The sequence below is a fragment of the Ascaphus truei genome, chromosome 5 (assembly GCF_040206685.1).
Source record: "Ascaphus truei isolate aAscTru1 chromosome 5, aAscTru1.hap1, whole genome shotgun sequence".
In the NCBI taxonomy this organism is placed as follows: domain Eukaryota; kingdom Metazoa; phylum Chordata; class Amphibia; order Anura; family Ascaphidae; genus Ascaphus; species Ascaphus truei.
Window position 1 is genome coordinate 120383656 of NC_134487.1, and position 25927 is coordinate 120409582.

Sequence of the window (25927 nt, forward strand, 5' to 3'; positions counted from 1 at the left end):
TTGGTGATCCCGATTGTGAGCCTAACATAATGGCTGCTTCTGTCGGTGTAACTCAGCAGCTACAATGTATCCGTATATTGCTAAGGTAACATTATCTATTGTTACACAGTTTACAGCTCAAAAGAATGGGAATATTGGCAACAAATTATTAAATAGGAAAGTGTTACAAGAATCTTGCACTGCTTGGGAGGTGTGCTAAAACCAGCTACAGAAATCAAGGCTTTAAAGAGGCAATTCAAGATGTTTGTTTTTATCATTTTTTAATAGAGGTTTAAAATCAGGGTGTCTCCGGAGCGGAACCCCATTAGTTTCAGCTCAGGGACCCCGTGCTTCCAGAGATACAAACCTCTGAAGGCAGTGCTGGTAACTCTGTAGCCTTCTGCAGTTTCAGCTTCACAGGCACATGGCCCAATAGGAAGCCGCAACGTTTCAAAAAAAAAAAAAAAAAAAAAAAAACTGTGGTGCTCAGAGAATCCTGGACAGATTAGTTGAATTTTGTTTAAAGATACAGTGCATGGTACCTGTCTGGTAACTGAGGTAGAATATATACCAGGTAAGTAACCTAACACACAGGCCTAACTGGAATGATCCCACATGCTTCAGTGAAGATGTAAACACAGACTTGTGTTCAGAAGATTGCTGTATATATAAGGTCCAGGTCCTGAATAAGATCAGTGTGGATATATTATGTGACTCACGTGACCTTTCGGAGGCCAAAATAGAAATCCTGGTGTCCTGAGGTACCTGGTGTGCAATCCGCTGAAGGTAGAACTGGAAATAAGGAGAAAGAAAAAAACAAAGCACAACCCAAAGCAAGAGGACAGACAGTATACCTGTATACCAACAGTGATTAGAAAAAAGCAAATGTATTGGATCATGGAATAAAGGCTATAATCTCTACCTTGATAAAGAGACCTTAGGGGCTTGAAACATGTTGGTTTGGGATTTTAGCCTTTATTCCATAATCCAATACATTTGCTATTCCTCTTGCATTGGTCAGTGTTCTGTTTTTTTCTCATTATTTCCAGTAGGAAGCTGCACCTGATGACGTCAAAGCTTCGTATTGGCCCGCAGCTTTGAAATGCAAACATAAGTGAACCCCAGAGCGACTATATAAGATTTCACGTTTTGCTGCTTTAAAAAATGAATTTGATCGACCACAAATTTGTATTTAAATATATCCATTAAAATGTCACATCCAAAACATAAGTCATAAAAAGCACATTAGTTTAAAATTTTGAACGGTGTAAAAATGAAGTACTGAAAGAATCAACATTTAAAAAATATATTTACTAGAGTTTGGTTGGTTGAAGACTTTATAGTTTCAGTTACAGAAGCAGCCTCTGAAATATCTGCATCATCAAAAGGCACTTGCTCTTCAGTTACCACCTATTAGTTGGAAAAAAAAAAAAAAAGAACAATGAGACTAAACTAGAGTGACACGGGGAGAGCGTTAAAGGGTGGGAGGAGGTGAATGGAGAGTGCGTGACATCACCTTTTTCCTCGGTGTTCTTCGTGTTACTTTTGTAGACTCTTTAAAAACAGCCTGCAGACGTCCACTTTTTGTAGATCCAGTTGTCCAAGTTTCCTCAGTAATCACATTTTCAGAAATGTTCTAATAAAGTATGAAATATATTAATGTACCCTATTCTCCTGAAGCAAATTACCCATGACCACACGCTTCTGGTACATGCATTGTAGGTGAAAGTGTGAAAAATAATTGATGAACACCTACCAAACACGTGCTCAGACTTTTTTTAGGATGTGAAACAGCAAGTAAGTGAAAGTATCTCAAAGTTAAGCTTTCAAAGAAACCAGTGACGGTCAACTAACATTATATGACAATTTTAGAGTATTAATTCTAAGTTCAAATACCAATGTGCAGTGAGAAAAATTGTTATGAAATACAACATGCAATGGTTTTACAGGAGGACTGTTGGACAAATCTTCTCCATCAGGTGTGAATGCATTGGGGGGAGACCTGCTACTTCTTTTGACATTTAGCTCTGGTATGTCATCTGTATCTTCAACTGTCTAAAAAAAAAAAAATAGGAAAGTCTGCACATACTAAAATAAACCATTGTGTTTGGTGTCACCCTTTGCAGACCATGGCAATAATATCAAACATAGAAACACTCAATTCATATTTACCAACATTTTAAAATCAGATATTTTTAATCTAAACCCACAGACAAACAGAAGTTGAAATAAACATTGCCATTCTGTTTGTTTCATATACCCAAATATCTAACATCCCATGCCCTACCCTGACTCCGAATAAGTGCGGTCAGCATTCTATTTGTGTAGCTGGCACAATGAAGGGGTGGGGAGGAGTAATCAGTAACCCAGGGCCTTTAGAGAGTGCTCGTTTTCCAGGGGACATGGTATCTGGGGGCACGATCTGTAGTGCAGGAAAATGGAAGAGGATGACAACGCCTCTTTGGTCATGTGATCGCAGTTTGCTGGAGGGGCCATAGCACTCTGGTGACGTAGCTCAAGGTGTTAATCAGGACGAATTATACACAAACTTTTTATGGCCCCTTATTGTGCATCAATACAGTAATAATAGAAATTAGGTTAGCTCTTCAAAGCAGTTGTTCGGTCATCTATTTGAAGTCTGTATGGCACACAGACCGTAATCTAACAAAGATCTTGAAGATGACGCTTGGGCTTGAATCACATTACCACATGAAAATATTTGCAAATTTGGTCTTTTTAATCACCTAAATCAGGCCAGTATACATCAAGGTATAGAGAGGAAAATACAGAAGCAGAGTTGTCTCCTACAATAATTAATAACCCTGCTTTGATATTAATAAAATCTTTTCAATCTTAATACAGATCAATGTGTTACAAATGAACAACAATTCATGGCATCATCAATTAAAAAGTTTATTTTTACAGTAATCCAACTGTGTCTTTCATGAAGTTATTTAAATATACAAGATACAAAAGAGCTTTCAGTCACACAAAAAACGGAGTTGGGGAGCCAAATCTCAAGTGCAACTAATGCAAGGAAGGGATTTAATTTTAAATCAGCATATAATAGAGAGCTAATGAATAAAGGGATCATTATAAAGTGCCAGGTGATTGGAACAGTTCATAAGCTTAAAGCAGCAAACCCCCCTCCCTTTAAAAAAAATAAAAAAAAATAACTCACCTATATGGGATCAAGGGGGTACCCCAGTGATGGGTCGCTCCATTTTCAGATCACACAGTTTCAGAGCTACTTGCCAGTGAAGTTACAGGGTTTAAATCTCCCACTAGGGGAAACAAAATAGCTGCCAAATCTAAGGTCAATATAAAGCTGCAACACCATTGGTTGCAGTTTCCAATGGGTTGACCATTTACATCCCTTTTAAAATCCAGGATGTAATACGGTAACTTCACCAATAAGTATCTCAGGAACAAGGTGTCCCTTGAACTGAGGGGGAAGGGTTAATACAAATCTGAAGCACTGTTCAAGTCTCCCCCTGACCCCCCAATTATATCAACAAGGAAACCTAGTACTAAATAGCACGGAGACCATCAAGAAAGAACTGTGTGCAGGATTTGCAGCTTTTCAAAAAGCTTCTACTGCTATATAGGAAAACCAGCAAGTTGTAACCGATCTGACTTTATGGGGTATTGACCAAACAATTAGCGCACAAAGGTAAGGACACACTTAAGGCAATTTTTGCACGTCAAAATATTTTGGTGACATGTTTTGTTACTGGAACAGTTTATTTATTTTTTAACATAATTTACTTAAAAATAGACATGGGTGTTAACATTTGCTTATATACATAAAAATAATAAAATAAAAGCTCGAGATTTTTTTCCTTTAAAGTGTTTAAATGAATTGCAATCAGCATGATTACATACCTCATTTTGCTCAACTCTTCTGTTGCGGAGTGTTACTTGAGCCTTTGGCCTGCCCTTTAGTGGTTCTCTCTTCTCAAGTTTCTGGTCTATCTTGGACTCTGAGAATAAAATATTACCATTACTTAACCTATGCAGTGAGAGCCTCCACACAGTACATTACATTTTGCTTCTTTGAAAGCAAATACATTCATTCAAAAGTAGAAAGAAAGTATGACCGTCTATTGCACTGGGCAAATAAGCGGATATAAATAGGCAGCCCCTGCGAGGGCTAAAACTAACATTAGTGACATTTAAAGCAGCAATCGTCTCAATTTTTTTTATTCATTTGTTACATAATTGGAACTGGGGGTTCTCTGCAGCTGACTGGTGCCATTTTCAGCTTGGGGGACCACTCAGTACTGAAGATACCAGGTGTAAAGCTTCTTCTTGCGGGAAATATGGCTGCTAAATCTCGCAGGATATGCAGGCCAATATGCAGCCCCAACATTGTTGAAACTTCCTATGGGACAATAACAGTGGCCATGTTTTCTCCAAGAGGGAGCACTGCTGCCAAAAATGGTAATTATCTTGAGAACCAAGGGATCCCCACACTGAAAGATGTGCTTTACTTCCAATATCCAATTGTGTGTAAAAACAAACAAAAAAAACCTTATGCTGCCATCATTACACAAAAACAGAGAAAAAAGGCAATAAGTATCACATAGGACTCAAGTAAAGAACTTTCACTTCTTTCTTACAAAGAAAGCCAATCATGCCCTAATTTAAACAAGCAACCTATAACAAGAAGAAAAACATGCTAGGCAATCAATTTGATTATTTTTCTTCATCTCAAACACAATACCATGTTTCCATTTATTTAATGTAGATATTTTGACATCTGTAGTATATTTATATATGCTGTAAAGCACCCAACACTAGCCTGCAAAGGTTGTAACATATTAAAAAAAAAAAAAAAAAAAAGCGAAACGGTTGTGGGGATTTAAGAGAAACAGCCGGCAGTGCTTTCACCTTTCATTTTCTAAACAAGTACATTGAGAAGCTACTGTATAACTGCACAGAAATATTGGATTTGTTGTCCCTATTTCAATCAATCTAGTAACCCAAACAGTCTGGGAAGTAGTCAACATTAATTTAGCACACAAATAAGTCATTTAATAAAAATCAAATTATGAACAAGAGTTTGTACCTTCCTCATTATCACTGTAATGCTCAGAATCTGTGTTTCCATTTTGCTTATTGTCTTCAGCTGTTGAAGAATCTGCTACAAGAGGTGTAGAAGATACGACTATGTGACTTTGCTCCTTCAGTTTAAGAAGTCGTTGCTCATAAACCTTCCTTGTATTTTCTGAAAAATAAAAAGAAGAAACATGGTAAAGTGACTAGCATTGTATTCTACATTGCAGACCTTGCTAATAAAGTAAGAAATAAGGGATAAAATAGGACATGCTGAAAAATGAATAAAATAATAATAATAAAAAAAAAAAAAACTGTAGCTTTTTTAACCATACCTAAGATAGGACCAGGTTTCAGTCCATATTTAATGAGTTCATCTTTGAGAGCATTGTTAGTGAGCTCTGTTACATCTAGATCATCTTTCTCTTCTGCTATGGGCTTGTCCGTTTTCTTTGTTGCTTTCTGAAAACAAGTTGCAAAAACTTCTTTAACTTTCAGTCCCAAATATTGTAGCACTTTTAAACCCGAATGTACATGCATTATTTGGAATATATATACAGGCAGTCCTCGGTTATCCAACACAATGCGTTACTCAAAATGGCGTTGGATAGCGAAACGTCTTAAAGTGAAACACTGTTTCCCATAGGAACACTGTTTATAGGAAAGGTTCCGTTCCTGAAAGCATTTTTAAAACTAAAATACACCAAATATTTTTTTGTGTGTGTGTAGATGTATTCAAGACAAAAACCCTGAGGAAGGTCACTGTATGATGACCAAAACGTTGGATGCAGTGCCTATGTATTTGTCTTGAATACATCTACTTTGGATTTCCCCGACTGTGGGCTGTCTCGTTTTTCCTGGATCCCCACCTGGTAAAATATTTTTGTGTGTGTATGTGTATGTGTGTATGTGTGGTATGTATGTATGTGTATGTGTATATGTGTGTATATGTGTATGTATGTAATATAATAATAATAATAATTATATATATATATATATATATATAATATACACAAACAACTTTGCAAAGCGTCGTAAGAGCGTTGGATAAGCCGTTTTGGCTTTGTAAAAATGAACATAGGTATGGATTACATAGCGTTGGATAAGCCATTCGTTGTAAACCAAGACACACACACACACACACACACACACACACACACACACACACACACACACACACACACACACACACACACACACACACACACACACACACACACACACACACACACTACTACATTACTAAAAGAACGACCTTTCTTCATATCTGAAATTCTAGTGGTTAATGCAAGAGCATTCAGAAAAGTTATCCTGTTTAAAATGATAGATTTTAAATAGGTCTGTCCTTTTGATAGCAGAGGTTTGAGCAGGATTGTAGCATCTGTACTTTCAGGCCATACCTTAGATTATTGGATGTCAGCTATTTTTCATAAAGCCCTTCATCACCTTTCATCTGCGTTGTCATTTAGTAAAAAAAAAAAAAATCACATATTGTGAACTACGCTTGCTTTGTAACCCTCTCTCCCCAGCCCCGCGTGCCCACACTGAGCAACCACGGAGAGGCACAGGGAAGTGAGCCAGGAGGCATATCACCCAATAGACACTTAGATGGCATATAGTTGCATCAGAACATGGAAACAGAGCAGCAGGTGGCTCAGAAGCCTAGTCTGCAGCACAAAACTGATTTGTGCTTTTCACGACGACGTCTTTCAAATTTTCATTTCTTTCTTAAAGGGACAATCAAAGGAGTAAGAAAAATGGGACCGTAAAGTGCAATTCTGCAATTATTGCAACAATGATGTGTAGCTTAAGGAAAATTTAAAATACATAATACAGCTTTTAAAGGACAAAGAAAAGTGGATTCTACATGATGGGGCAAGTACAATATTCTAAATTTACACAGCACCAAAAATAGAACAAAATCTAATGATACTGTGCTTCTACACCAAAGATAGACTTGTAATATTTAAAGTCATATTTTCTAGGGTAATAGTTTAACACGCCAATAAAGTAAATCTAAAATATGTTAGGAATTACCCGAATTAAAAAAATAAAAAATAATAATATATATATATATATATATCTAGATGATATATATTTTTTTTAAACATTTCTGCAATTACCTGAGCAAAGTATTTCTTGAAACCCAATGCAGTTTAAATAAATAGGGGAACTTTCTTGTACAGCAGGTGTTTAGGAGTAAAAGTGCAGTACATAAAGGAGCAGGCAGTACAAATCTACAGGTGCCATGATAGAATTTGTGCCTGTGTACCACCCCACATTGAATAAATACTTCTAATTTGGATGCTACATTTTAATTAAAATTGACAAGGAATTGTAAAGCAATAATAAAGAGGAGAGCCCATAAACTGCCTGCTTCTTTTAATCATACATAAGACTCCAATAGAATTTATTAGGATTATTCCAAGTTGAATGCTTGCAAAGAGCAAAAAAAGAAAAGAAAAAAAAAGTAGTGTGTGTACATACACGCTTTAATTCCTAATTATGTTGCTGTTTTGTTAATCAGATACGCAAAGGGAAAAAAATAGTTACCTTCAAGTCAGAAGTGTTAGAGAGAACAGCTGCCAATTACAATAAACAGAATGATTATATGTAAGATATAGCACCTTGCCATAAGTCACCGTCTTATTAAACCATCATGAGTTCGACAGCCAGCTATTTAAATCAGATCCGTTTGGACAAGTGACAGGTATTTCAGGTGTTTTGCCTATATTAATATCCTGTTTGGATGAAGTTACACATTCATGCAAGTCTGGATTTTGTTTTTAAAGCATTTCTTGAAAATACCTAATATTACGTTTTCATATCCTGGTTTAAGAACAGATTGTGTTATTGAGGAAATACTTTCAGTCTCAAGAATCCACTTTTCAATTTGTCTGCCAGGGTGACAGATGTTACATGTGGCGACAAAGAAAAACATACTAGATATTTATCTGTGATGGCACTGATCACCGTAACATGTAATTTTATACCCTTTGTGTTTTTTGATACTAGGACCCAATAGGCTGTGTTTTTCTTTATCAAATCACAGCAAACACCTACGGAGCATTCGGATTTACAGAGATGTTTTACCAACATGTAACATTCTTTCAAACCGTAATTTTAAAAAAATGCTATGATGGGCAACTACATGTCAGGGCTTTTAAGAAACACAAACAGCTTTTTTTCTGGAGACAGAGCTTTCAAAAGAACCGACATCTAACGCACCCTTACAATGCCATGAAATAAAGCAAATTTTTTTTTAACCCTTTTTGGTTAAGAACCCCATAGTTATATTTTAACATTTGGAGGAACCCCAACCCTCTCTAACAGCATGCCTGAGATCAGATGTATTGTAATTTTTTTCTGTATTTGGTACAATTTTGATGTGACCTTAAAAATGGCTGTATAGGGACGTCCGGGGAACCCAAGGGTCATAGGGAACCCTGTTGAAAAACACTGATTAAGTAACAAGCCTGTATACTGAGCTCATAAGGATGCACGGTATTTGCTTCAGTGCCTGATTACTGCTTTTAACAAGCAAATAAGAGGGGAGGGGGGTTAAACTCCTCGAATACACTGATATTAATCCTGCAATGAACATTTTAAAGATGCATTTTAGGTCCATCATAGAAAAAGGCGGGAAACAAGAAAGAAGAGACCATTTCTGCCCTCGTGGAGCGCTGTATCTTTAAACCGCTGCACTGCAAGAGGGGGACAGCGTTTAAAGATGAAACAATGAAAGATGCAGCCCCCTATATGTACACACAGGGTCGCCCTCCCATACCCGGACAGGGAAACCGGATTCATCGATCACAGAAGCCAAGCTACAAGTGATAGTTCAGCATGGACCCGTCACTTCATTGTGCCCCTTTCTCGTCTATCTTGTCCAATTCCTTTTAGTCTGTGCCCCGGGATGATCTGCATCCGTATGTCCGACCAATTCTGTACAGCTCCCGCCAACCTTCACTTTGTCATAGAAGGGGATATTTAATTCCTTGGCTGCCAGGTCCCGGCACTGGTCCGTTGTATGTCCCTCTGGAAGCCACGGGTAGTGAGCAAGAGGGATCCGGGGCTTTCCCCCAATGTAACACAACCATTTATTAAAACCCATTCCACAGAAAGGGTTTAACGAGGCAGTATCCCCCCGAAAAAGTAACACACAGCACGTTATCAAATCAAAACAAAACAGTTGAGTGAAACTTCCATGCAAATCCGCGAGTGTTGTTATTAATGAAGCGTGTACAAGACTGATAAACATACAGGAGGCAAGTTAGTGCCATGCTCCACATGACAGTCTTGACTAGCATCAATGAAGCCGCTTGGCCCCAGTAGGCCATACAATGCATCACAAAGTAATGATAGATACATATGTGGGGTGTGTGTCCTTCCCCGCTTTGCACTCACCCGTCCTGGGCGGCCCCGGCGTGCAGGGGTGGCCTCCCTTTCCTCGTCGCTGGAGAAGTCCGGAGGGCCCCGGTTCCTGTAGGTTAGGTGCTGGAGGTAGAGCTGCACATACACGTCCTTGCGCTGCTCCCCGGCCGGCAGGCTCACGTTGTTAGCCACCAGCTCGCTCTTCAGCTTCTCTTTGGTCAGGACCGACGGGTCTTCCAGAAACTCCGACATGGCGCACACTGTCTAACCTGGCACCGCGTCTGTCACTAGCGCGGAAACAAAAGAGATTTGAATTAACGGAAACGAGCTGTTAGTGGATTCAACGGTCACACTGCGCTCGACGAAGAAGCGGGACGCCGAGCAACAAAGGGCACAGCCATTGGACGGAGGCGAAAACAAAGCAGCCGCTGATTGGCTGCTGGCGTCCTTTAAAAAAATAAGCGACAGCACTACGCGGCCTTTCACTGTTGATGGGAGGGGTGTGTGTTGTGGTAAAGCCTTTCTGCCTTTGTATATGCCGAGGCTCAGTGACACTTTTAATGTGGTTATTTATTGTGTTTGTATTCACCTAATTTCATGGAGGTTTTTAAAACTTTAATTGATTTGTATTGTGATATATTTTGACCACTCAAAAAAAATAAAAGATGAGTCAAGGGAGTGTTCCCTTATACATAGAGAGTTGCACTTGAATTCTGGGATATTATGTTGTCATGCTGAACACATGAAACACCAGACACTAAGCTAAATCATGCAGGCTCTAGTGTGTTCTTGCGTGTTGGCTCACGCAGTGCGGCGGCGCGTCACCCAGCAGGTCAACAACACAATTGTCTTCCCGTGCGGTTACGTGGTTCGCTGGGAGCCAATAGCAAGACAGATAGCTTGGACCAACGGGAGAGCAGTGCTTTGAGCTGTTGGGCTGTACTTTGTGTTGTGTCTGACATCATGATTGCGCCCCCCTCTGTTTTGGCCACGCCTCCCCTCGCTCCCTATGGACTGCAGATTGCGGTTTTAAGCCAGGCGCGTGTTCAGCAGCCACCGCCGGGGACTTAGCCTAACTCTCAATGTATTACTTCCTGGTAAAACATTTTTATAAACAAATAAACATCTTATGATTGCTACATTATGACATCTCACTAGTTTTCAGTAGTTTCTCTCATGTACTGTATAGCCAGTGGTTCCACTTAAACATTTTGGATTTCCTGATCCAATATCACTGACCAAAAACTTGGTTGAAAAGCGATGATTCACCCTTTGAGTGCCGCTGCGGTTGTGGTACCTAAGTGCCACGGCCCTTATAACACAGTGTGGTCACATGTCTGCAGGGTCATTTTCCAGGGAACATAAGAGGGGTGGGTCCTCCATTTACTCACTGGACAATTTGCACGCAGGACTTGATTTTAGCGCCACAAAAACCCTCTGTTGGTCATGATGTAATCACTACATCACGGAGTCTCTGGATTGCCAGTTCCCATGACGTAGTGACTACGCCCTAAGCACCCTTAATAAAAGTTACAACAGTTTTAATGCAACACTTGGAGTGCCGGAGGGGCTGTGGCACCGGAGTACCATGACACCTCCGGGTCACGTGGGTCAGCAGGGTCACGTGGCCGATTTTGAAAGCCTTCACGTGATTGCAGCAGCCCTTAACCTGGAGGAGGAGGAATCCTCTTTCATTTAACTTCAGATTAAATCCTGTGCTAAATTGGAATGCAGGACACAATCTAAGCTGAACAAAAAGCACTCTGCGGGCATGACATAGCCATTATGTCTTTGGGGCACGAAAAGGCTAAAGGAAGGCAAGAGACACCTCTGGGTTTTCCTTTCTGTGTTCTACAGTTAACAAGTCTGTAACACTCTGCAGTCAGTAAGTCAAGACAAAGGGGGGCAGTGGGCTGTCCCTGCTCAGATCTATAATAATCTTTTAGAGGGGTGCTATCTGGGAAGAATAACTATTGTACACACGAAAGAGAAAGAAACCCTGATGATGCACTCTCCTCTACTAAATTGAAAATAAATACATTTTATTCAAAAAATGAAAGAAAACTACAAAGGTTAAAACCTCAAAAAGCGCCTGTGTGCTCAGTAAGTCAACTATTGACAAAAAGTGAGAGGAGAAATATGTATGTTCCAATGGAGTGAAAAGAAGGATCCAGCGCTCCACAGGTTTTGCAAAAAGTTCCAAATTTATTGCGCCATACACAACAACCGTTTCGACCTTAGTGGGTCTTTTTCAAGTGAAAAGGCAGCCTTTTCGGTCGTTGTGTATGGCGCAATACATTTGGAACTTTTTGCAAAACCCGTGGAGCGCTGCATCCTTCTTTTAATAGTTCAAGCTTGGAAGATTGTGACAGGTATTCCTTTTGAACCAGCAGCACCGGTAATACTGTTATGTATATATGGCTTATGGTGTGCAGCATATCACTGTTTATTTGACTGTTCCAATGGTGTGCCATATTAAGGTACTAATGCTGGTAGTAGGCAAACCAGTATTGTACTCTTATGTTGGAGTAGAATTGGTCATGTAGATGTGCCAGTTCTATAGGCAACAGGAAACACCTGACCGCTTTTGATGTAATGTGAGGAAGCACCGGACTCACTATTTCCTGTATGCTCTGATGTGGCAATGCAAAGTTGTATGGTATCTCCAATAAGAAAAGTCCCGCTGATTTGACGAGGACTATTCAATGCTAATTTGTCTGTATTAAACAGACTAAGGCCAGGTCCCCGCTGGCTACTGCAGCGCCCGGGGACAAGAGCCGCCCCTTAATGGGGCTGGGCCCGCTGCGAGGGGGGACCGCCGCGCTGCACGGTGAGTTTTTCCAGCCTGCAAGAAAATTGTGAGGGGATCTAGCGATGGAGCGCTAGGCCACACCCCCGGCGGTTCACATATGTGATCCCACTCCCTCATCCCATTTCGCGAACCTGCCTGGTGACATCACGGCCGCGCCCCCATCACGCCCCCCCCCCCCCCCCGTCTTTCCCCCTGCAGCTCTCTGAAGACGGATGAATTCGGCTGCACGCGCCGCCAACCTCGCAGGCGCGTGTGCAGAGCAGGCTCTGGGGCCGTAGCATAACAATCGACCCAGTGGGTACTAAGTGGAAACCTGAGTATACTGTTCCCAAGCCTTTTAAGGCTATATCTACCCCCATCTGTGTTAGTATATGTCATGATAATGTCATGAAGTAATAGATATTTTAACCCCTCTGGTGTTTAAGGGGTTAATGAGCTACACTTTTTATTACAAAATGCTGTGTTTGGAACTGGTCAGGACTGTTTCTTTGAGCTGCTCTGAGCTTCAAAGGAACTTACTTGGGGAAAGAGTAGGAGTGGGGGTGGGAGTGGGAGTGGGGGTGGGGGGGTCCAGCCAGATAGCCAACTTAAAGGTGTCAATTGTTTTAATCAAGAGAGAGCAGCTTCAAAGTATTCTGTAGAAAGGGGTGGGCTCATGACTGTGCCCTAAGAAAGAATTGTACTTAAGTCTGGGCCAGGTTGTTAAAAGTCAGATCTGAACAGGGGCATGCTTGCGAGCAGGGTAGATCTCATCTTTGGAAACCAGCGCCTCTCTGGGAAAAATCCATGGCATGTGGTAATGAACTGTATAAGATTTTCTGTTTTACTCCTATTATTTTAAGAAGCTGTTCTGCCTTATATTGTAATTGTATGTTTATTTTGTAATACCTTTTCTGTAATTCAAGTACTGTATTTTTATATATATTAAAACATTTAATAAGTAATGCTTTGGGCTCTGAATGAACTTTGTGCACGCTGGAGAGAATAACTTGCTAAATTCGGGCACATGTTACTACAACTGATTTTGTGTTAGATGCATGGTTTTTCCTATAATAAACAGGGACCTGAGGCCCTGGCGGATATTTTAGCCTAAGATCTTTTATCATATCTGCATAACCTCAGGTGGTGGCAGTGGATAGTTATGATGTGCAATTGAGTAGGGGTTAATACTAACTAGCTGGTTCCTTGCAGAGGAGCAAGGGGGGTTGCTAGAATAGCTTTGTGTATTAACCCTGGTTGCATATGTAAAGTCAGGCGCTCACTTGTGTGCTGTTCGTGGCGATGGTATATTGGGACGGCTTGAGGAGAGATACAACTCATTTGAGGGACCTTTTGAGGAGGTGAAGAGTGGGTGCGCTTGCGAGCGTCAGTATTAACCCTTGTCCCGTATGCAGGTCGCATGCTAGCAGGGTGTCGCACGTGACAGTATAGTTGTTGACAAGCGGCATCTATGATCAGAGGAAAGGTGTAGCATGATAGTGAGAAGTCCTGTCTAATGCTAGTGGCTGCCTGATTTAGCCCACATCATAGTTTAGCTGACTCAATCGTAACTTAATGGCAGACAGATGAGAAGGTGAGTACGTATAGAAAGCTCGTGGAGCTTAGTGGTATGCTAATGGAAAACGGAAATCTTATTCCCATGCCCTGTAAAGCTAAATTCACTCCCATCCATGCATAATCAGTGCTTAATAAAAATTATGTTTACTTACATATTGTAACTATGATCCTACCGGAGCTAAAGTCACATCTCAGGAATAGTGTCTAATGCTATGGAGTCCTAACTGGTGCTAGTGGCTGCCTCATCTGACCCACATCTTAGTTTAACTAACTAGATGAACATTAGTAAATCATTTGTCAAAGATAGTTGAATACCGAGCACCATGTAAGGCTGCGCTAGTAGTGCCGGCGACAGCGACGTCACGTAAAAAAAATGCATTGCCGCCATCGCGGCTTGGTTGTCATCTCAATTTGCTTTTTCCAGCGACCGTAGCCTGACGTCGCCGTCGCCATCATCGGCACTATAAGTGTAGACTAAGACCTGTGTCTTAATCACATCATCACCCGACGCGCGGTTCATTCTACAATCAGAACTTTTTTGGGGGTGAGCGGGTCACTGCTGGTACCAGCTATTTAACCTTAGTCATTGCCATGACTCCCAAACAGGTGAGTCTACTCGTTGAATTTGGCGCAAAAGTCTTAGCCAATCAGCGATGATGTAAACAAAGCTTTCCTGTGGCAGGCACTGCAGTGTGCACCTAAAAAGGCAAAGTGATCAAAACTCATCTATATTTGCTAAGGTTAAAAAATGATGTAGATGTGAATTTATAAGATACTTCCTGATGCTCTATACCAAACACTGCTCTATGCCCAACCCAGTAGATGTAGAAATTGTTACTAAGTATTAAACATGGTAGCCACTTGATATGGTGGTCTATAGTGTTGCAATTGATAGAACCACTGTAACCCAAAGTCTCCTAGAATACATAGAATCATAATGTGGCAGTGATGTTTGACGCTTTAAAGCTCTATCTGGAAATAATGGGAGTAAGTGAGTTCCTAGTTTAAAACCCGCAGTCAAGTGTAACAACAACAATCAATATCCCTAATGCCATATTGTAACGCTGTATTAGCCTGGGTAAAAACTATTACGCAATAGTAATAGGTGCATGACCGTACAACGAGCTAAATAACTATTTCATACAGTTGTTAATGGTGTTACTTATGATGGATAAATGTATGACCACTGATTCCTAAAGTGTAATAACTTCTATTATGGCAGTGTTACATGATCCTTCACTGCACAACCTCAAAAGAGGGATCCAAGTTTGTAAGGTGCAGAGAACTGCAAATGTTACTGTTTAAGGGGGATTATATTCCCCAAGTAGACTTTATGAATAGATTGAAAGTAGTACTGAACTACAAAAAGTTTGTTGAAAAGACACCTACTGTAACAAGTGCTCACCACAAACAGGACAGGACTGCGAGGCTGAGGTGGGGATAGTGATATACACTGACCTACAACCGTGTAACCATGTCCGGAGTGCAGAGTGAAGTTCGTGTAGCCGGGTCAGGGTAGGAGAGGTCAGAATAGTCGTTACACTCGCCGTGGTCTAGGATTGGAGACGTCGGATGGTTGTTGTGCGTAGCCGGGGTTCAGGAGTAGAGAAGGTGGGAGTCCAAACACAAGCCGAGGTCCGGGGTCAGAAAGGCAACGGTCCAGGTACAAGCTGAAGTCAAAGGTAACAGAAAATCAAGGCAGAATGCAAGAATAACAGTAGGGCAGCAGGATGCTTGAGGCAAGCCCTTGAAACATAAACAGAAGTTTATGCTCAGCCAATTTGGCCTCAAGGCTGGCTGAGCATATAAGGAGCAGGAAGCCAATGGGAAGGCTAGCAGGCAATGAGTCATGAATAATCAGACATATTCTGTCCACTGGTAAGCAGGGGCGGAGTGCACCGCAGGTGTGGAATAATTGCTGATAGCATTAACCCCTCGAGTGCCCCTGGTAAGTCAGCGCCGATGTGGAGTGTGAACAGGAACACCCTTCATTGCGTCACAGGATGCCATGCGGGGGCGGAGCCTAGGTCCGGTCCTTGTAGGGGGAATGCGGCGCTTGCGCGGGAAGCATAACCTGCGACGTCACAAGACGTGTCATGGAGGCGGGGCCGAGGTCCAATCCTCACACCTACCAGGAAATATACACAGGCCTTCTGTTTGTTAGTAATTTACAGAGAAATTGGTATTGTAATACCAGGCTGTTTATCTCCGGTGTCAGTGGTGATGTGAGCTAATGTTACAGTTTACTACACGTACCACTTGCAATGGAAACTGGAAGTTAGACGAAGTTAGACGAAAGTTAGACGAAAGCAGAATACACAAAGCCTTCATTAAGGTGGGAGTCCAAACACTGGCATGGGCAGCGCAAGCGTCACAGTATGCTCAGCCCAACGAACATGGAGCCCCCGATGTGGGGCAAGCCCTGTTATTCTGGATCCAGGGTCATGTCTGGGGTATGAATGAACCCAGCTAGCTTCAACTCAGCCTTCTTTCCAAACCACAACAAGTCCTGTATATTTTCTTCACTTTATTAAGGAAAGCAGCAATAAAGACAGGCACTGGTGGATGAGATGTTTGTGTTGGAAAATGTCTATCTGTGGGTGCTTTGTAGTAAGGGCAGGTGAAAAGGATGAGGCCCTGCCAGTGGAGCAAATTACAGAAGGTACTCACTCAGCCAGTGTTGAATGTAAAAGGAAGTGCCAGTGTATTCTGGGTAACAAGATAGCCCGGGGACAGACCATCTGTCAGCAAGGCGGAGGGGGAGAGAGCAGACTAGCCCATTCTGATAGAAAGGCTGAGGTTGCTGTAGCAACTCACTGGCATAATGCAGAGACAGGGATTGCAACACTGTGTCTAACACACGGGCACTGTGTGTGTGTACAGAGCAAAATACCAGCAGCTGGAAATGAGAAACTGACAAGCAGAAGCTGCAAAGGAAAGGGGGGGGGGGGAGGGGGTGAAACAGAGATGTGATTCTTGTTCCATGACACCTGTCTTCTATCTCTGAGCATTTCCAATACTTGGACAATCAGATTGCTTCCCTGACTCAAAATCTGGCAACGGTTTCTCTCAACCAATATTAATCCAGAATTGTTAGGCCTGCTACTCAGTCTGTTTCTTCCCCTGAAGCCTCTCTCTCGAGCCACGTCTCCCACTCCCAATCGCTATGCGGGAGATCCCTATGGATGCCGAGGTTTCCTAAACCAATGTGACATTCAGTTCACGTTAACCCCTTCCCGCTTCTCTTCTACGCTTCAAGAAAGAATTTAAGCAGGTCTTCGACACCCCTGACCGTAAGATTACTGCTGCTTCTTCATTGTTCCACATTTCACAGGGTCACAGATCAGTTGCAAGATACGCTCTGGAATTTCGGACCATCGCAGCAGAGACAGGCTGGAACAATGAGGCGTTATCTGCAGCCTTCTGGCAAGGCCTCTCCAAGACATTAAAGAATGAATTAGCTGCTCAAGAAAGACCCACGGTGCTCGAGAATCTTATTGCCGTATGTATTATGGTGGATCAATGCCTTCAGAAAAGGAGGCTTGAACGCCATCACTGGAGAATTATGTCTCTACTGCGGACTGTCGGGTCACCTGGGGCTTCACTGCCCCATGAAGCCGGGAAACGCCAACACCCAATGAGGTATGAGGGGATCTCATTGGGTACCATTTCTTCTTCCCCTCCTATTAAGAGAGGTCTGCATACCCCCTGTCAGGCTGTCAATCTTCCTTCAGGGTCCTGGCTTCCTAGTTCCTGCCTCTGCCTTCATCGATTCCGGGTCTGGGGGAAATTTTGTGGATCAAGATTTCGCTACTAAACATAAGATTGTTGGTCAAGAAGTCAGTAACGGTGGGTCTAGAGGCTATCGACGGACGTCCTCACCACCCAGCCTTCATTTCATTAGAAACTCCTACTCTTACTCTCTCCACTATAGACGGTAACAAGGAAGATATCTCACAGTGTGTTACCCATTTACCCTCTGTACAGATAATTCTGGGCCTCCCTTAGCTCCAACAACACAATCCACTTATAGACTAGATAGACAAGAAACCTATACAATAGAGTGTTGCCTCTGAAGTTGCTCCTGTATCCTCGGTACAACTTATCGCTGGTGTAGAGACCAGTACTCCTGCCAAACCTATGCTTCCTGAAGTATATGCAGATTTCATTGATGTTTTTGATAAGGTTTGTTCCGAAATCCTTCCTCCTCACCGTCCTTATGATTGTCCCATTGATCTTCTGCCCGGTGCCATCCTTCCTAAAGGTAGATCTTATCCTTTGTCTCTTCCTGAGACTAAGGCTATGTCTGAGTATATTCAGGATAATTTAAAGAGAGGGTTCATTAGAGCTTCCTCCTCCCCAAAGGACTGGGTTCTTCTTTGTTAAGAAGAAAGATGGTTCACTCCGCCCATGCATAGACTATTGGGATCTTAACAAAATAACCCTGAAGAATCGTTACCCCTTGCCGCTCATTTCAGAATTGTTTGATCGTCTACAAGATCCTTCCATTTTTTCTAAACATTATCTTCGTGGGGCCTACAATCTCATACACATTCAACAAGGGGACGAATGGAAAACGGCCTTTAATACGCGAGACGGCCATTACGAATATTTGGTCATGCCTTTCGGGCTCTGTAATGCCCCAGCTGTCTTTCGAGAATTCGTGAATTATATTTTTCGGAATGTCCTCAACATTTTTGTAATTGTCTACCTCAATGATATTCTTATTTTTTCTAAATCTATATCCGAACATATCCAGCACACCAAGCTGGTTCTCTCCAGTTTACGCGAGAATCATCTCTATGCCAAGATATAGAAATGTATTTTTCACCAAACGTCCACTTCTTTCTTGGGATACATTATCTCTGATAAAGGCTTCTCCATGGATCCTGATAAACTCAGGGCAGTTGTAGATTGGCCCCAACCCACATCTCTCAAGGCGATTCAGCGGTTTCTTGGCTTCGCCAATTATTATCGTAAATGTATCCGTAATTTTTCCACCACAGTGGCTCCCATTACCGCCCTGATGAAGAAAGATGCTGACACTTCTTCCTGGTCTCCTGAAGCATGCCAGGCTTTTGAAACCCTTAAGAAAGCGTTCGTCACTGCTCCCATCTTATGCCATCCGGACCCTAAACTTCCTTTCACTTTGGATGTAGACGCCTCGGATATTGGAGCAGGAGCCGTAATCTCACAGAGACAGTTCTCCCAGGATAAGCTACATCCCTGCGTTTTTTTCTCAAAAAAAATCTCCCCCGCGAAGCAAAACTACGATGTTGGCAACAGGGAACTCTTGGCCATCAAACTTGCTCTGCAAGAGTGGAGACACCTCCTGGAGGATACTGAAAATCCGATTTCAATCCTCACGGACCATAAAAATCTATTATATATCGAGGGTGCCCGTCGCCTCGGTTCCCGTCAGGCTCGCTGGGCATTGTTCTTTTCCAGATTCAACTATATAATTTCCTACATTCTTGGTACTAAGAATCTAAAGGCTAACGAAAAAAGACGGTGCAAAACAGCGCTAAAATTAATAACAACAATACTTGAAATAAATATTGCAGGCAGCCTGGCAAATACTGACTGTACAGTCAGAAAATGAACCACAGAGAAAAGAAAGAATTGCCGGCGCCAAATCAGTCCTTTAAATAATAATAACTCCGAATAAAAACCAAACCGTCTCTTGAAAAGTCCCAAAAGTGTCCTTGAACAGATAGGCAGTGAAGGGGTCAACGAACGGCTCACACCAAATGGTAGTGCAATATGTAAAAAAGAGAAGAAAACAAACAGATAATGGTGCAGTACGCCAAAAAAGTTGACATTAAAACATTAAAAACTCACACATGACAAACATAACACACAATAACAGACAGACACTAGCAAGGCTATAATCCTAACAAAAAACTATTTATTAACATAGAAATACGGGGCCGCGGTGTTACCGAAATCGCTGCTCTTCTTCCTCTCCTTTTGTAGGCTGTGGGGGGAAAGGAGAGGAAGAGGAGCAGAGATTTCAGTAACACCGCGGCGTGTGACGTCACATCCACCCGGAAGTTCCGGTTTTCGTGCAACTCAACATCCATCCCCACACGAGGGAATCCCTAAAAGAGCTCCAGTTATCATCAGAGAGGAGCACCTGAGCGATCTTCAGCTTCACTGCTTTTACCATCTACTGTCCTGTAAGTAGGGTTTCAATTTTACCCCTCTGGACTTAAGTGCTCTATCCTCCGGGACCCAGTATTTCTATGTTAATAAATAGCTTTTTGTTAGGATTATAGCCTTGCTAGTGTCTGTCTGTTATTGTGTGTTATGTTTGTCATGTGTGAGTTTTTAATGTTTTAATGTCAACTTTTTTGGCGTACTCCACCATTATCTGTTTGTTTTCTTCTCTTTTTTACATATTGCACTACCATTTGGTGTGAGCCGTTCGTTGACCCCTTCACTGCCTATCTGTTCAAGGACACTTTTGGGACTTTTCAAGAGACGGTTTGGTTTTTATTCGGAGTTATTATTATTTAAAGGACTGATTTGGCGCCAGCAATTCTTTCTTTTCTCTAAGAATCTAAAGGCTGACACCTTATCCCATCAATTCGTCAGTGAAGACAAATCCGAAAACATTCCTGAGACCATCTTACCCGCCAAATATGTGATCTTTTAATGTATTGGACAAGATCCTGGGACTCAGATGCTCATCCCCGAGGGTATGAAAGTGCCGGAGGGCTGTTTGTATGCTGCACCTCAATTTCAGCAGAAAATCCTTGAGTGGGGTCACTCATCTAATTTTTCCGGTCACCCGGGTACAAAGAGAACTTCCGATCTTATCAAATGCACCTTTTGGTGGCTTAATATGTTTAAGGATATCAAGGAATTCATCAACTCGTATTCCACCTGTGCCCGAAATAAGTCCGCCCGCAATAAGCCGTCTGGTCTGCTTCACCCCTTACCCATTCCGGATCGACCGTGGACCCACCTCTCAATGGACTTTATTGTTGAGATTCCTGTTTCTAGTAGGATGAATACTATTCTCGTTAATGTTGATAGGTTTTCCAAACAGGCCCATTTCATTCCTCTCAAGGGTCTTCCTAATTCTGCCACCTTAGCAGATATTTATATCAAAGAAATATTTCGTATTCATGGAGTTCCACTCTATTTTATCCGACCGAGGATCACATATATATAGAGTCTATAGTGTCCTATCGGGGGTCACAGTTCGTCTTGAAATTTTTGCTCAAAGGTTTGATATCACTTTTCTTTTTTTCTTCTGGGTATCATCCCCAAACCAACAGACAAACCGAAAGAACAAACCAGTCAGAGCAATATCTGCAATGCTTTATTTCTTTAAGGACGCTGCCTCTTTCCCTACGGAGTCACGCGTGCGCCTGTACCTCCCGGCGGGGACGCGCACAAACTCCGGTCCCAGACCCCCGCTGCCTCCAGATCGGTAGACACGCGTGCATCTACCCCAGGACGCATGCGCCACCGTGGCAGACCACCGCGGGTGCTGGCGCCTCTCCTAAACAGTGCTGACACTACCCCGCACTCCCGCCTGTGCCGCGCATCGCGCACGCATGCACCTCCGCACCTGACCCCAGCAATCACCCAGATGCCTGTGAACCAGTTCTGCACCCTGCCACCTCCTACCAGCGGTCTACCTTCCTCTGACATCATTGTTGGGACTGTCTCTCATTGGTCCTCACTGGTATTTAGTCTCAATCAGCCCTGGGCTGATTGCTGAGCATAGACTGTGTTCTGTCGTGCTTGCTACAAGCTGCCTTGCTGTGTTACCTTGTCTCTTGAACCCTTGTCTCCCAGCCTTGCAGGAAATTGTAGGTGGCGGTGCAGCTGCCTTGGAAAGAACTATGACCAGTATTTGCAGTAAAAGCTAAGTACAAAAATTTATTGGCACATATGGAAGCAGCAAAAAAGTCCTCTTATGCGTTTCGCGTGGTTACCCACGCTTTATCAAAGAGTGTCCCAGCCTTGACCCAGGCCCTTGACCTCTGGCACCCTTGGATCCCGGCACATCTACCGGACTTCTACGTTCTCCAATCCTCGACCTTGGCTTTGGACTTTGACTACTCTTGATCTCTCCAATCCTGACTACGGCAAGTACCTCTACAATCCTACACTCTCCTACCCTGACCCAGCTAAACCACACGACTCTGCTTTCCGGACCCGCCCACACATCTGTAGGGCGGTGGTTTTCTTACATCCCCACCTCGGCCTCGCAGTCCAGTCCGGTTTGTGGTGAGCACGTGTGACAATTTCTGACGCACAAGACAACTGGGTGGAACTACTCCCATGGGCCGAATTCGCCCATAACTCACTCAGAAATGAGTCCACTCAAGAATCACCATTTTTTTATAAATTACGGGTTCCATCCAGCTCGCCGTCCTATTCCTTCCAATCCTTCCAGAGTTCCAGCAGCAGATTCCATAGTGAACTCGCTCCAAAATTCTTGGATGAAAATTCAAAGGACTCTACAGGAAGCAGTACTCAGACAAAAGACACAAGCGGATCGCCATCGCCGTGAGGCACCCAAGTTTAGGCCAGGAGAAAAAGTGTGGCTTTCATCTAAGAACATAAGATTGAAGACACCTATACTGAAACTGGCCCCAAGATTCCTGGGCCCATTCACCACTCTCAAACAGGTCAATCCTGTGGCATACCGCTTGCAACTGCCTCAATCTATGAGTATCCCGGCAGTCTTCCACGTCTCATTGTTAAAACCTGTTTTTCAAAGTTCTCAGATTCCTGACATCTCACCTAAACCTCCATCTGTCATCGTACAGGGTCAAGAAGAATTCGAAATTCAATCCATAATCGATTCCAGATGAGTTGTCCAATTCCTCATATACTGGAAAGGCTATGGACTGGAGGAACGCACATGGATACCTCTTCATCAGATTCATGCTCCCAGCTTGTTGAGGCGGTTCAATGTCAGGTTTCCGCACAAGCCTTATGGGAATCGTTCTGAGGCCGATCCTCAAGGGGGGGGGGGGAGGTACTGTAAGGAATCGGGGAACACGTCCTTTGTGACGTGTTCCCTCTTACCTGTCGCTGCACAGACCTCCGCTCTGGCACCAGCGCGTGCACGCACCCCCGCTCTGCTTACAGAGCGCACGCGCACCTCATCTAAGCTGCCACGGAGCTTAGCTCCACTTCCTCGGACGCGCTGCGCTTCCTTTGTGCGCGGCGCCCTCACGTAATGCCGTGCACCACTCCCCAGCTGCGTGACAAGATTCTCTAATGCCCACTTGTCTCCTGCAACCTATCCTGGTCTCCGCAGAGGCCGCGCATCCGCTCCACCTCCTTGACAATTGGTTCCTGTTCCTGTTATATACCCTGCTCTCACTTCCTACCTTTGCTGAGCATTACTAGTTGTAGCCTTGTGCTCCTGCGGTTGTTGTGCCTTGCTCTTGTCTTGTCTCTTTCACAGTTTGGATTACTCATGTACCGACCCGGCTTGACTTTTGAACCCATCTGGATATCGACCCCGGCTTACCCTCAACTCTGCGTACCTCTCCAACCCAGACCATGGCTATACGGACTTCCACGATTCTGACCTCTCCAACCCCAGACCACGGCTTAACGGACTTTGACAATTCTGACCTCTCCATCCCAAGACGTTAGCAAGTATCAGGACTAACCCGCTCTCTCCAACCCAGACCCGGCTACGTTGACAATCCGCCTGCCAGGCACGCTTCCGCTGCTGTGGGTGCGTGGTTCTATACTTCCCCACCTCAGTACCGGGGTCCTGTCTTGCTCGTGGGCAGCGCAAGCATTACAGAAAGAGAGAGGAGAAATGCATGCTATCCTCAGTAAACTTCAAAGTTATTCCAAAGTAAGGTGCAGCCCGTATTCTCCTGTGATCAGCGGGGCCAAATGTACAAAAAAACAACTAAAAATAAGAGCGCAAAAAGAGTAGAGCACAATGAATGTATAAAAATAAAAAATTATGTCAATATAAACAAATTAAAAACTTACATTAATAATCATAACAAAAATCCTCAACCTCACACGGGCGAGTAAGGCACAGCCGGTCCGACAGATGGATATAATGGGGCAGAGGATGGGGGAGAGATGAGGATATTGAAACCCCATTCCCAGTGTGTAGTCCACGGTAAAAAGCTCCCAGCTCGTCCCAGTTGATGTCCTCGTAGGTGAGGGGAGAGGAATAAGCAGGTCAGGAACATCCGTTGTCATGACGTGTGATGTGACAAAAAAGTGCGTGACCTCTATGCATTTCGTGTCAATTGACACTTCATCAGGGGTATGGTCTAAGAATCCAAGGACCAGCGTTTAAATAACCTAGAACGCTAGTAATAGGATTCTTAGACCATACACCCTGATGAAGTGTCAATTCACATGAAACGCATAGAGGTCACACTCCTTTTTGTCACATCAGATGCGACAGAAGCAGACAAAGCTGTGCACACATGCGCAAAAGTGGCCAGCGCAGTTTGCGCATGCACGGAAGCAGCCGAAGCCTACTTCTCACAAGTGCCCAGCGTGGCCTGCCTATGCACACAAGTGGCCTGCATCGCCTGCATGTAAGAGGACAGTGCCGCACGCGCATAAGCGGCCAGCACCGCATGCACAGAAGCGACCAATGCTGCCTCCGCAGAAGCAGCCAGCGCTTCCAGCGAATACACAGAAGCAGCCGCTGCCTGCGCATGCACAGAAGTGGCCGGCACCGTGTTTCTTCTCAAGTGTGTCCTTCAGTCTCCCATCATCATCCTCCTCACCATCATCACCACCAGAGCCAAAGAAATAACAACGCTACTCACCTCTATAGTGGCCTGTCCTTGTCTCTCCCCAACTGCCCTCATTTGTACATTCCTACTACTCAACTGGCACAATATTGGAGGCAGGTGCAAGAATGCAACCAGTGCCACCATGTGGAGATACTTCCATCTGGGTGTACATTGCCTCACTTTCAGAGTTTGACTCTGGTGGTGGCTGCCATCAAGACAATGGCTTAAACAATGATGAGATTGAGGGATAAACCTCAACCAGTGTGTGCAGCTCCTTCCCCTCCTCAGCAAACAAACTGAAGGTGCTGAGCTTATGGAAAATGTTACTGGAGTGACCCCTTTGCCACAGTCCACCTGCCTCTCATTTCACTCCTCCTCTCGTCTCCTTACACTCCTTCCCACATAGGCCTCGGACATGCTTACCGCTGGCGTGCTGATGCGCGCTGAGGCTCAGGGAAAGCGGGTGCTTTCCCTGGCCTTGCGGTTGCTTGTCCTGCTCGCCGTAAGGGGGCGGGCCGGGGGCGGGCATGTCACTGGCCGGTGGTGGGCCTGTGACGTCACGGATCTGGTTCGCCCTCATTGGGTGAACCGCTCACGTGACCGGCCTGTCGCGCCGGCAAGCGGGGGAATTTTAAATTCCCCTAAGACCTGCGCTTCCGCAAGCGCGTGGAAGCACAGGTGAGCCTCTACTAAAGCCGCTCTAATTGCGGCTGTAGGGGCTCAGTGCTAAGCGGGAGCGTGCATCAGTGCACTTCCGCCAGCAAGCAGGCAACATGGCTGAGGCCTTAGAATGCGCGCGCTCGGTACACACCCCATCTTTTTTTTTAAATGTTTAACCCTCTTTATATCTCTCACCCTCATTCTCACTAGTTCCCCCATTCTCTCTCTCCCATCCCATTCTATCTCATCATCCCTCCTCATCTTCTCACCCCTCCTCTTCTTCCAATCCTCATTCTCCCTCATCCTCTCACCACTCTTCTTCCTCCCTCCTCCTTCTCCCACATCCTCTCACCCTCCCTCCACATATTCTCTCTTATCCTCCCTCCTCACCCTCTCACCCTCTTGTACTCATCCCCTCACCCCCGTCTTCATCCTCTCATCACCCCTCCTTATCCTCTCACCCCCTCTCCTCATCCAGTCATCTCCCTATCCTCATCCTCTCACCCCCCTCGTCATCATCCTCTCATCCCCCTCCTCTCCTCATCCCCCCATCTCCCTCCTCATCATTCCTCACCCCCTCCTCCTCCTCCCTCACCCCATATAAATTTAGGTGGAGTAGGGGAGGTTCTGCGCCTGAGAAGCGGCAGTGTCAAAGGTGGATCTACAGCTGGAGTGGATCCAAGTGGCAGGGACAGCAGGGAGCGTGGTCGGGATCACAATTAGAGGTCGA

General features: G+C 43.9%; 1 protein-coding gene across 8 annotated transcripts in view; it reads right to left on the bottom strand.

The window, feature by feature from the left end:
* TMPO (thymopoietin) overlaps positions 1-25927 on the bottom strand; it is a 63393-nt gene that overhangs the window by 4844 nt on the left and 32622 nt on the right. The window contains exons 2-8 of one of the 8 annotated variants that reach the window (XM_075600535.1): positions 9445-9698; positions 5373-5499; positions 5051-5209; positions 3865-3962; positions 1876-2034; positions 1496-1615; positions 1294-1389 (exon numbers count right to left, since the gene is read on the bottom strand). In XM_075600535.1, coding sequence (XP_075456650.1) covers positions 1294-1389; positions 1496-1615; positions 1876-2034; positions 3865-3962; positions 5051-5209; positions 5373-5499; positions 9445-9663 — 978 coding nt within the window. In that variant the 5' untranslated portion in view covers positions 9664-9698. Of the gene's footprint in view, positions 1-1293; positions 1390-1495; positions 1616-1875; positions 2035-3864; positions 3963-5050; positions 5210-5372; positions 5500-9444; positions 9822-25927 lie in introns of those variants that run through there. The other 7 variants (XM_075600540.1, XM_075600536.1, XM_075600534.1 and 4 more) reach the window with 7 other exon arrangements.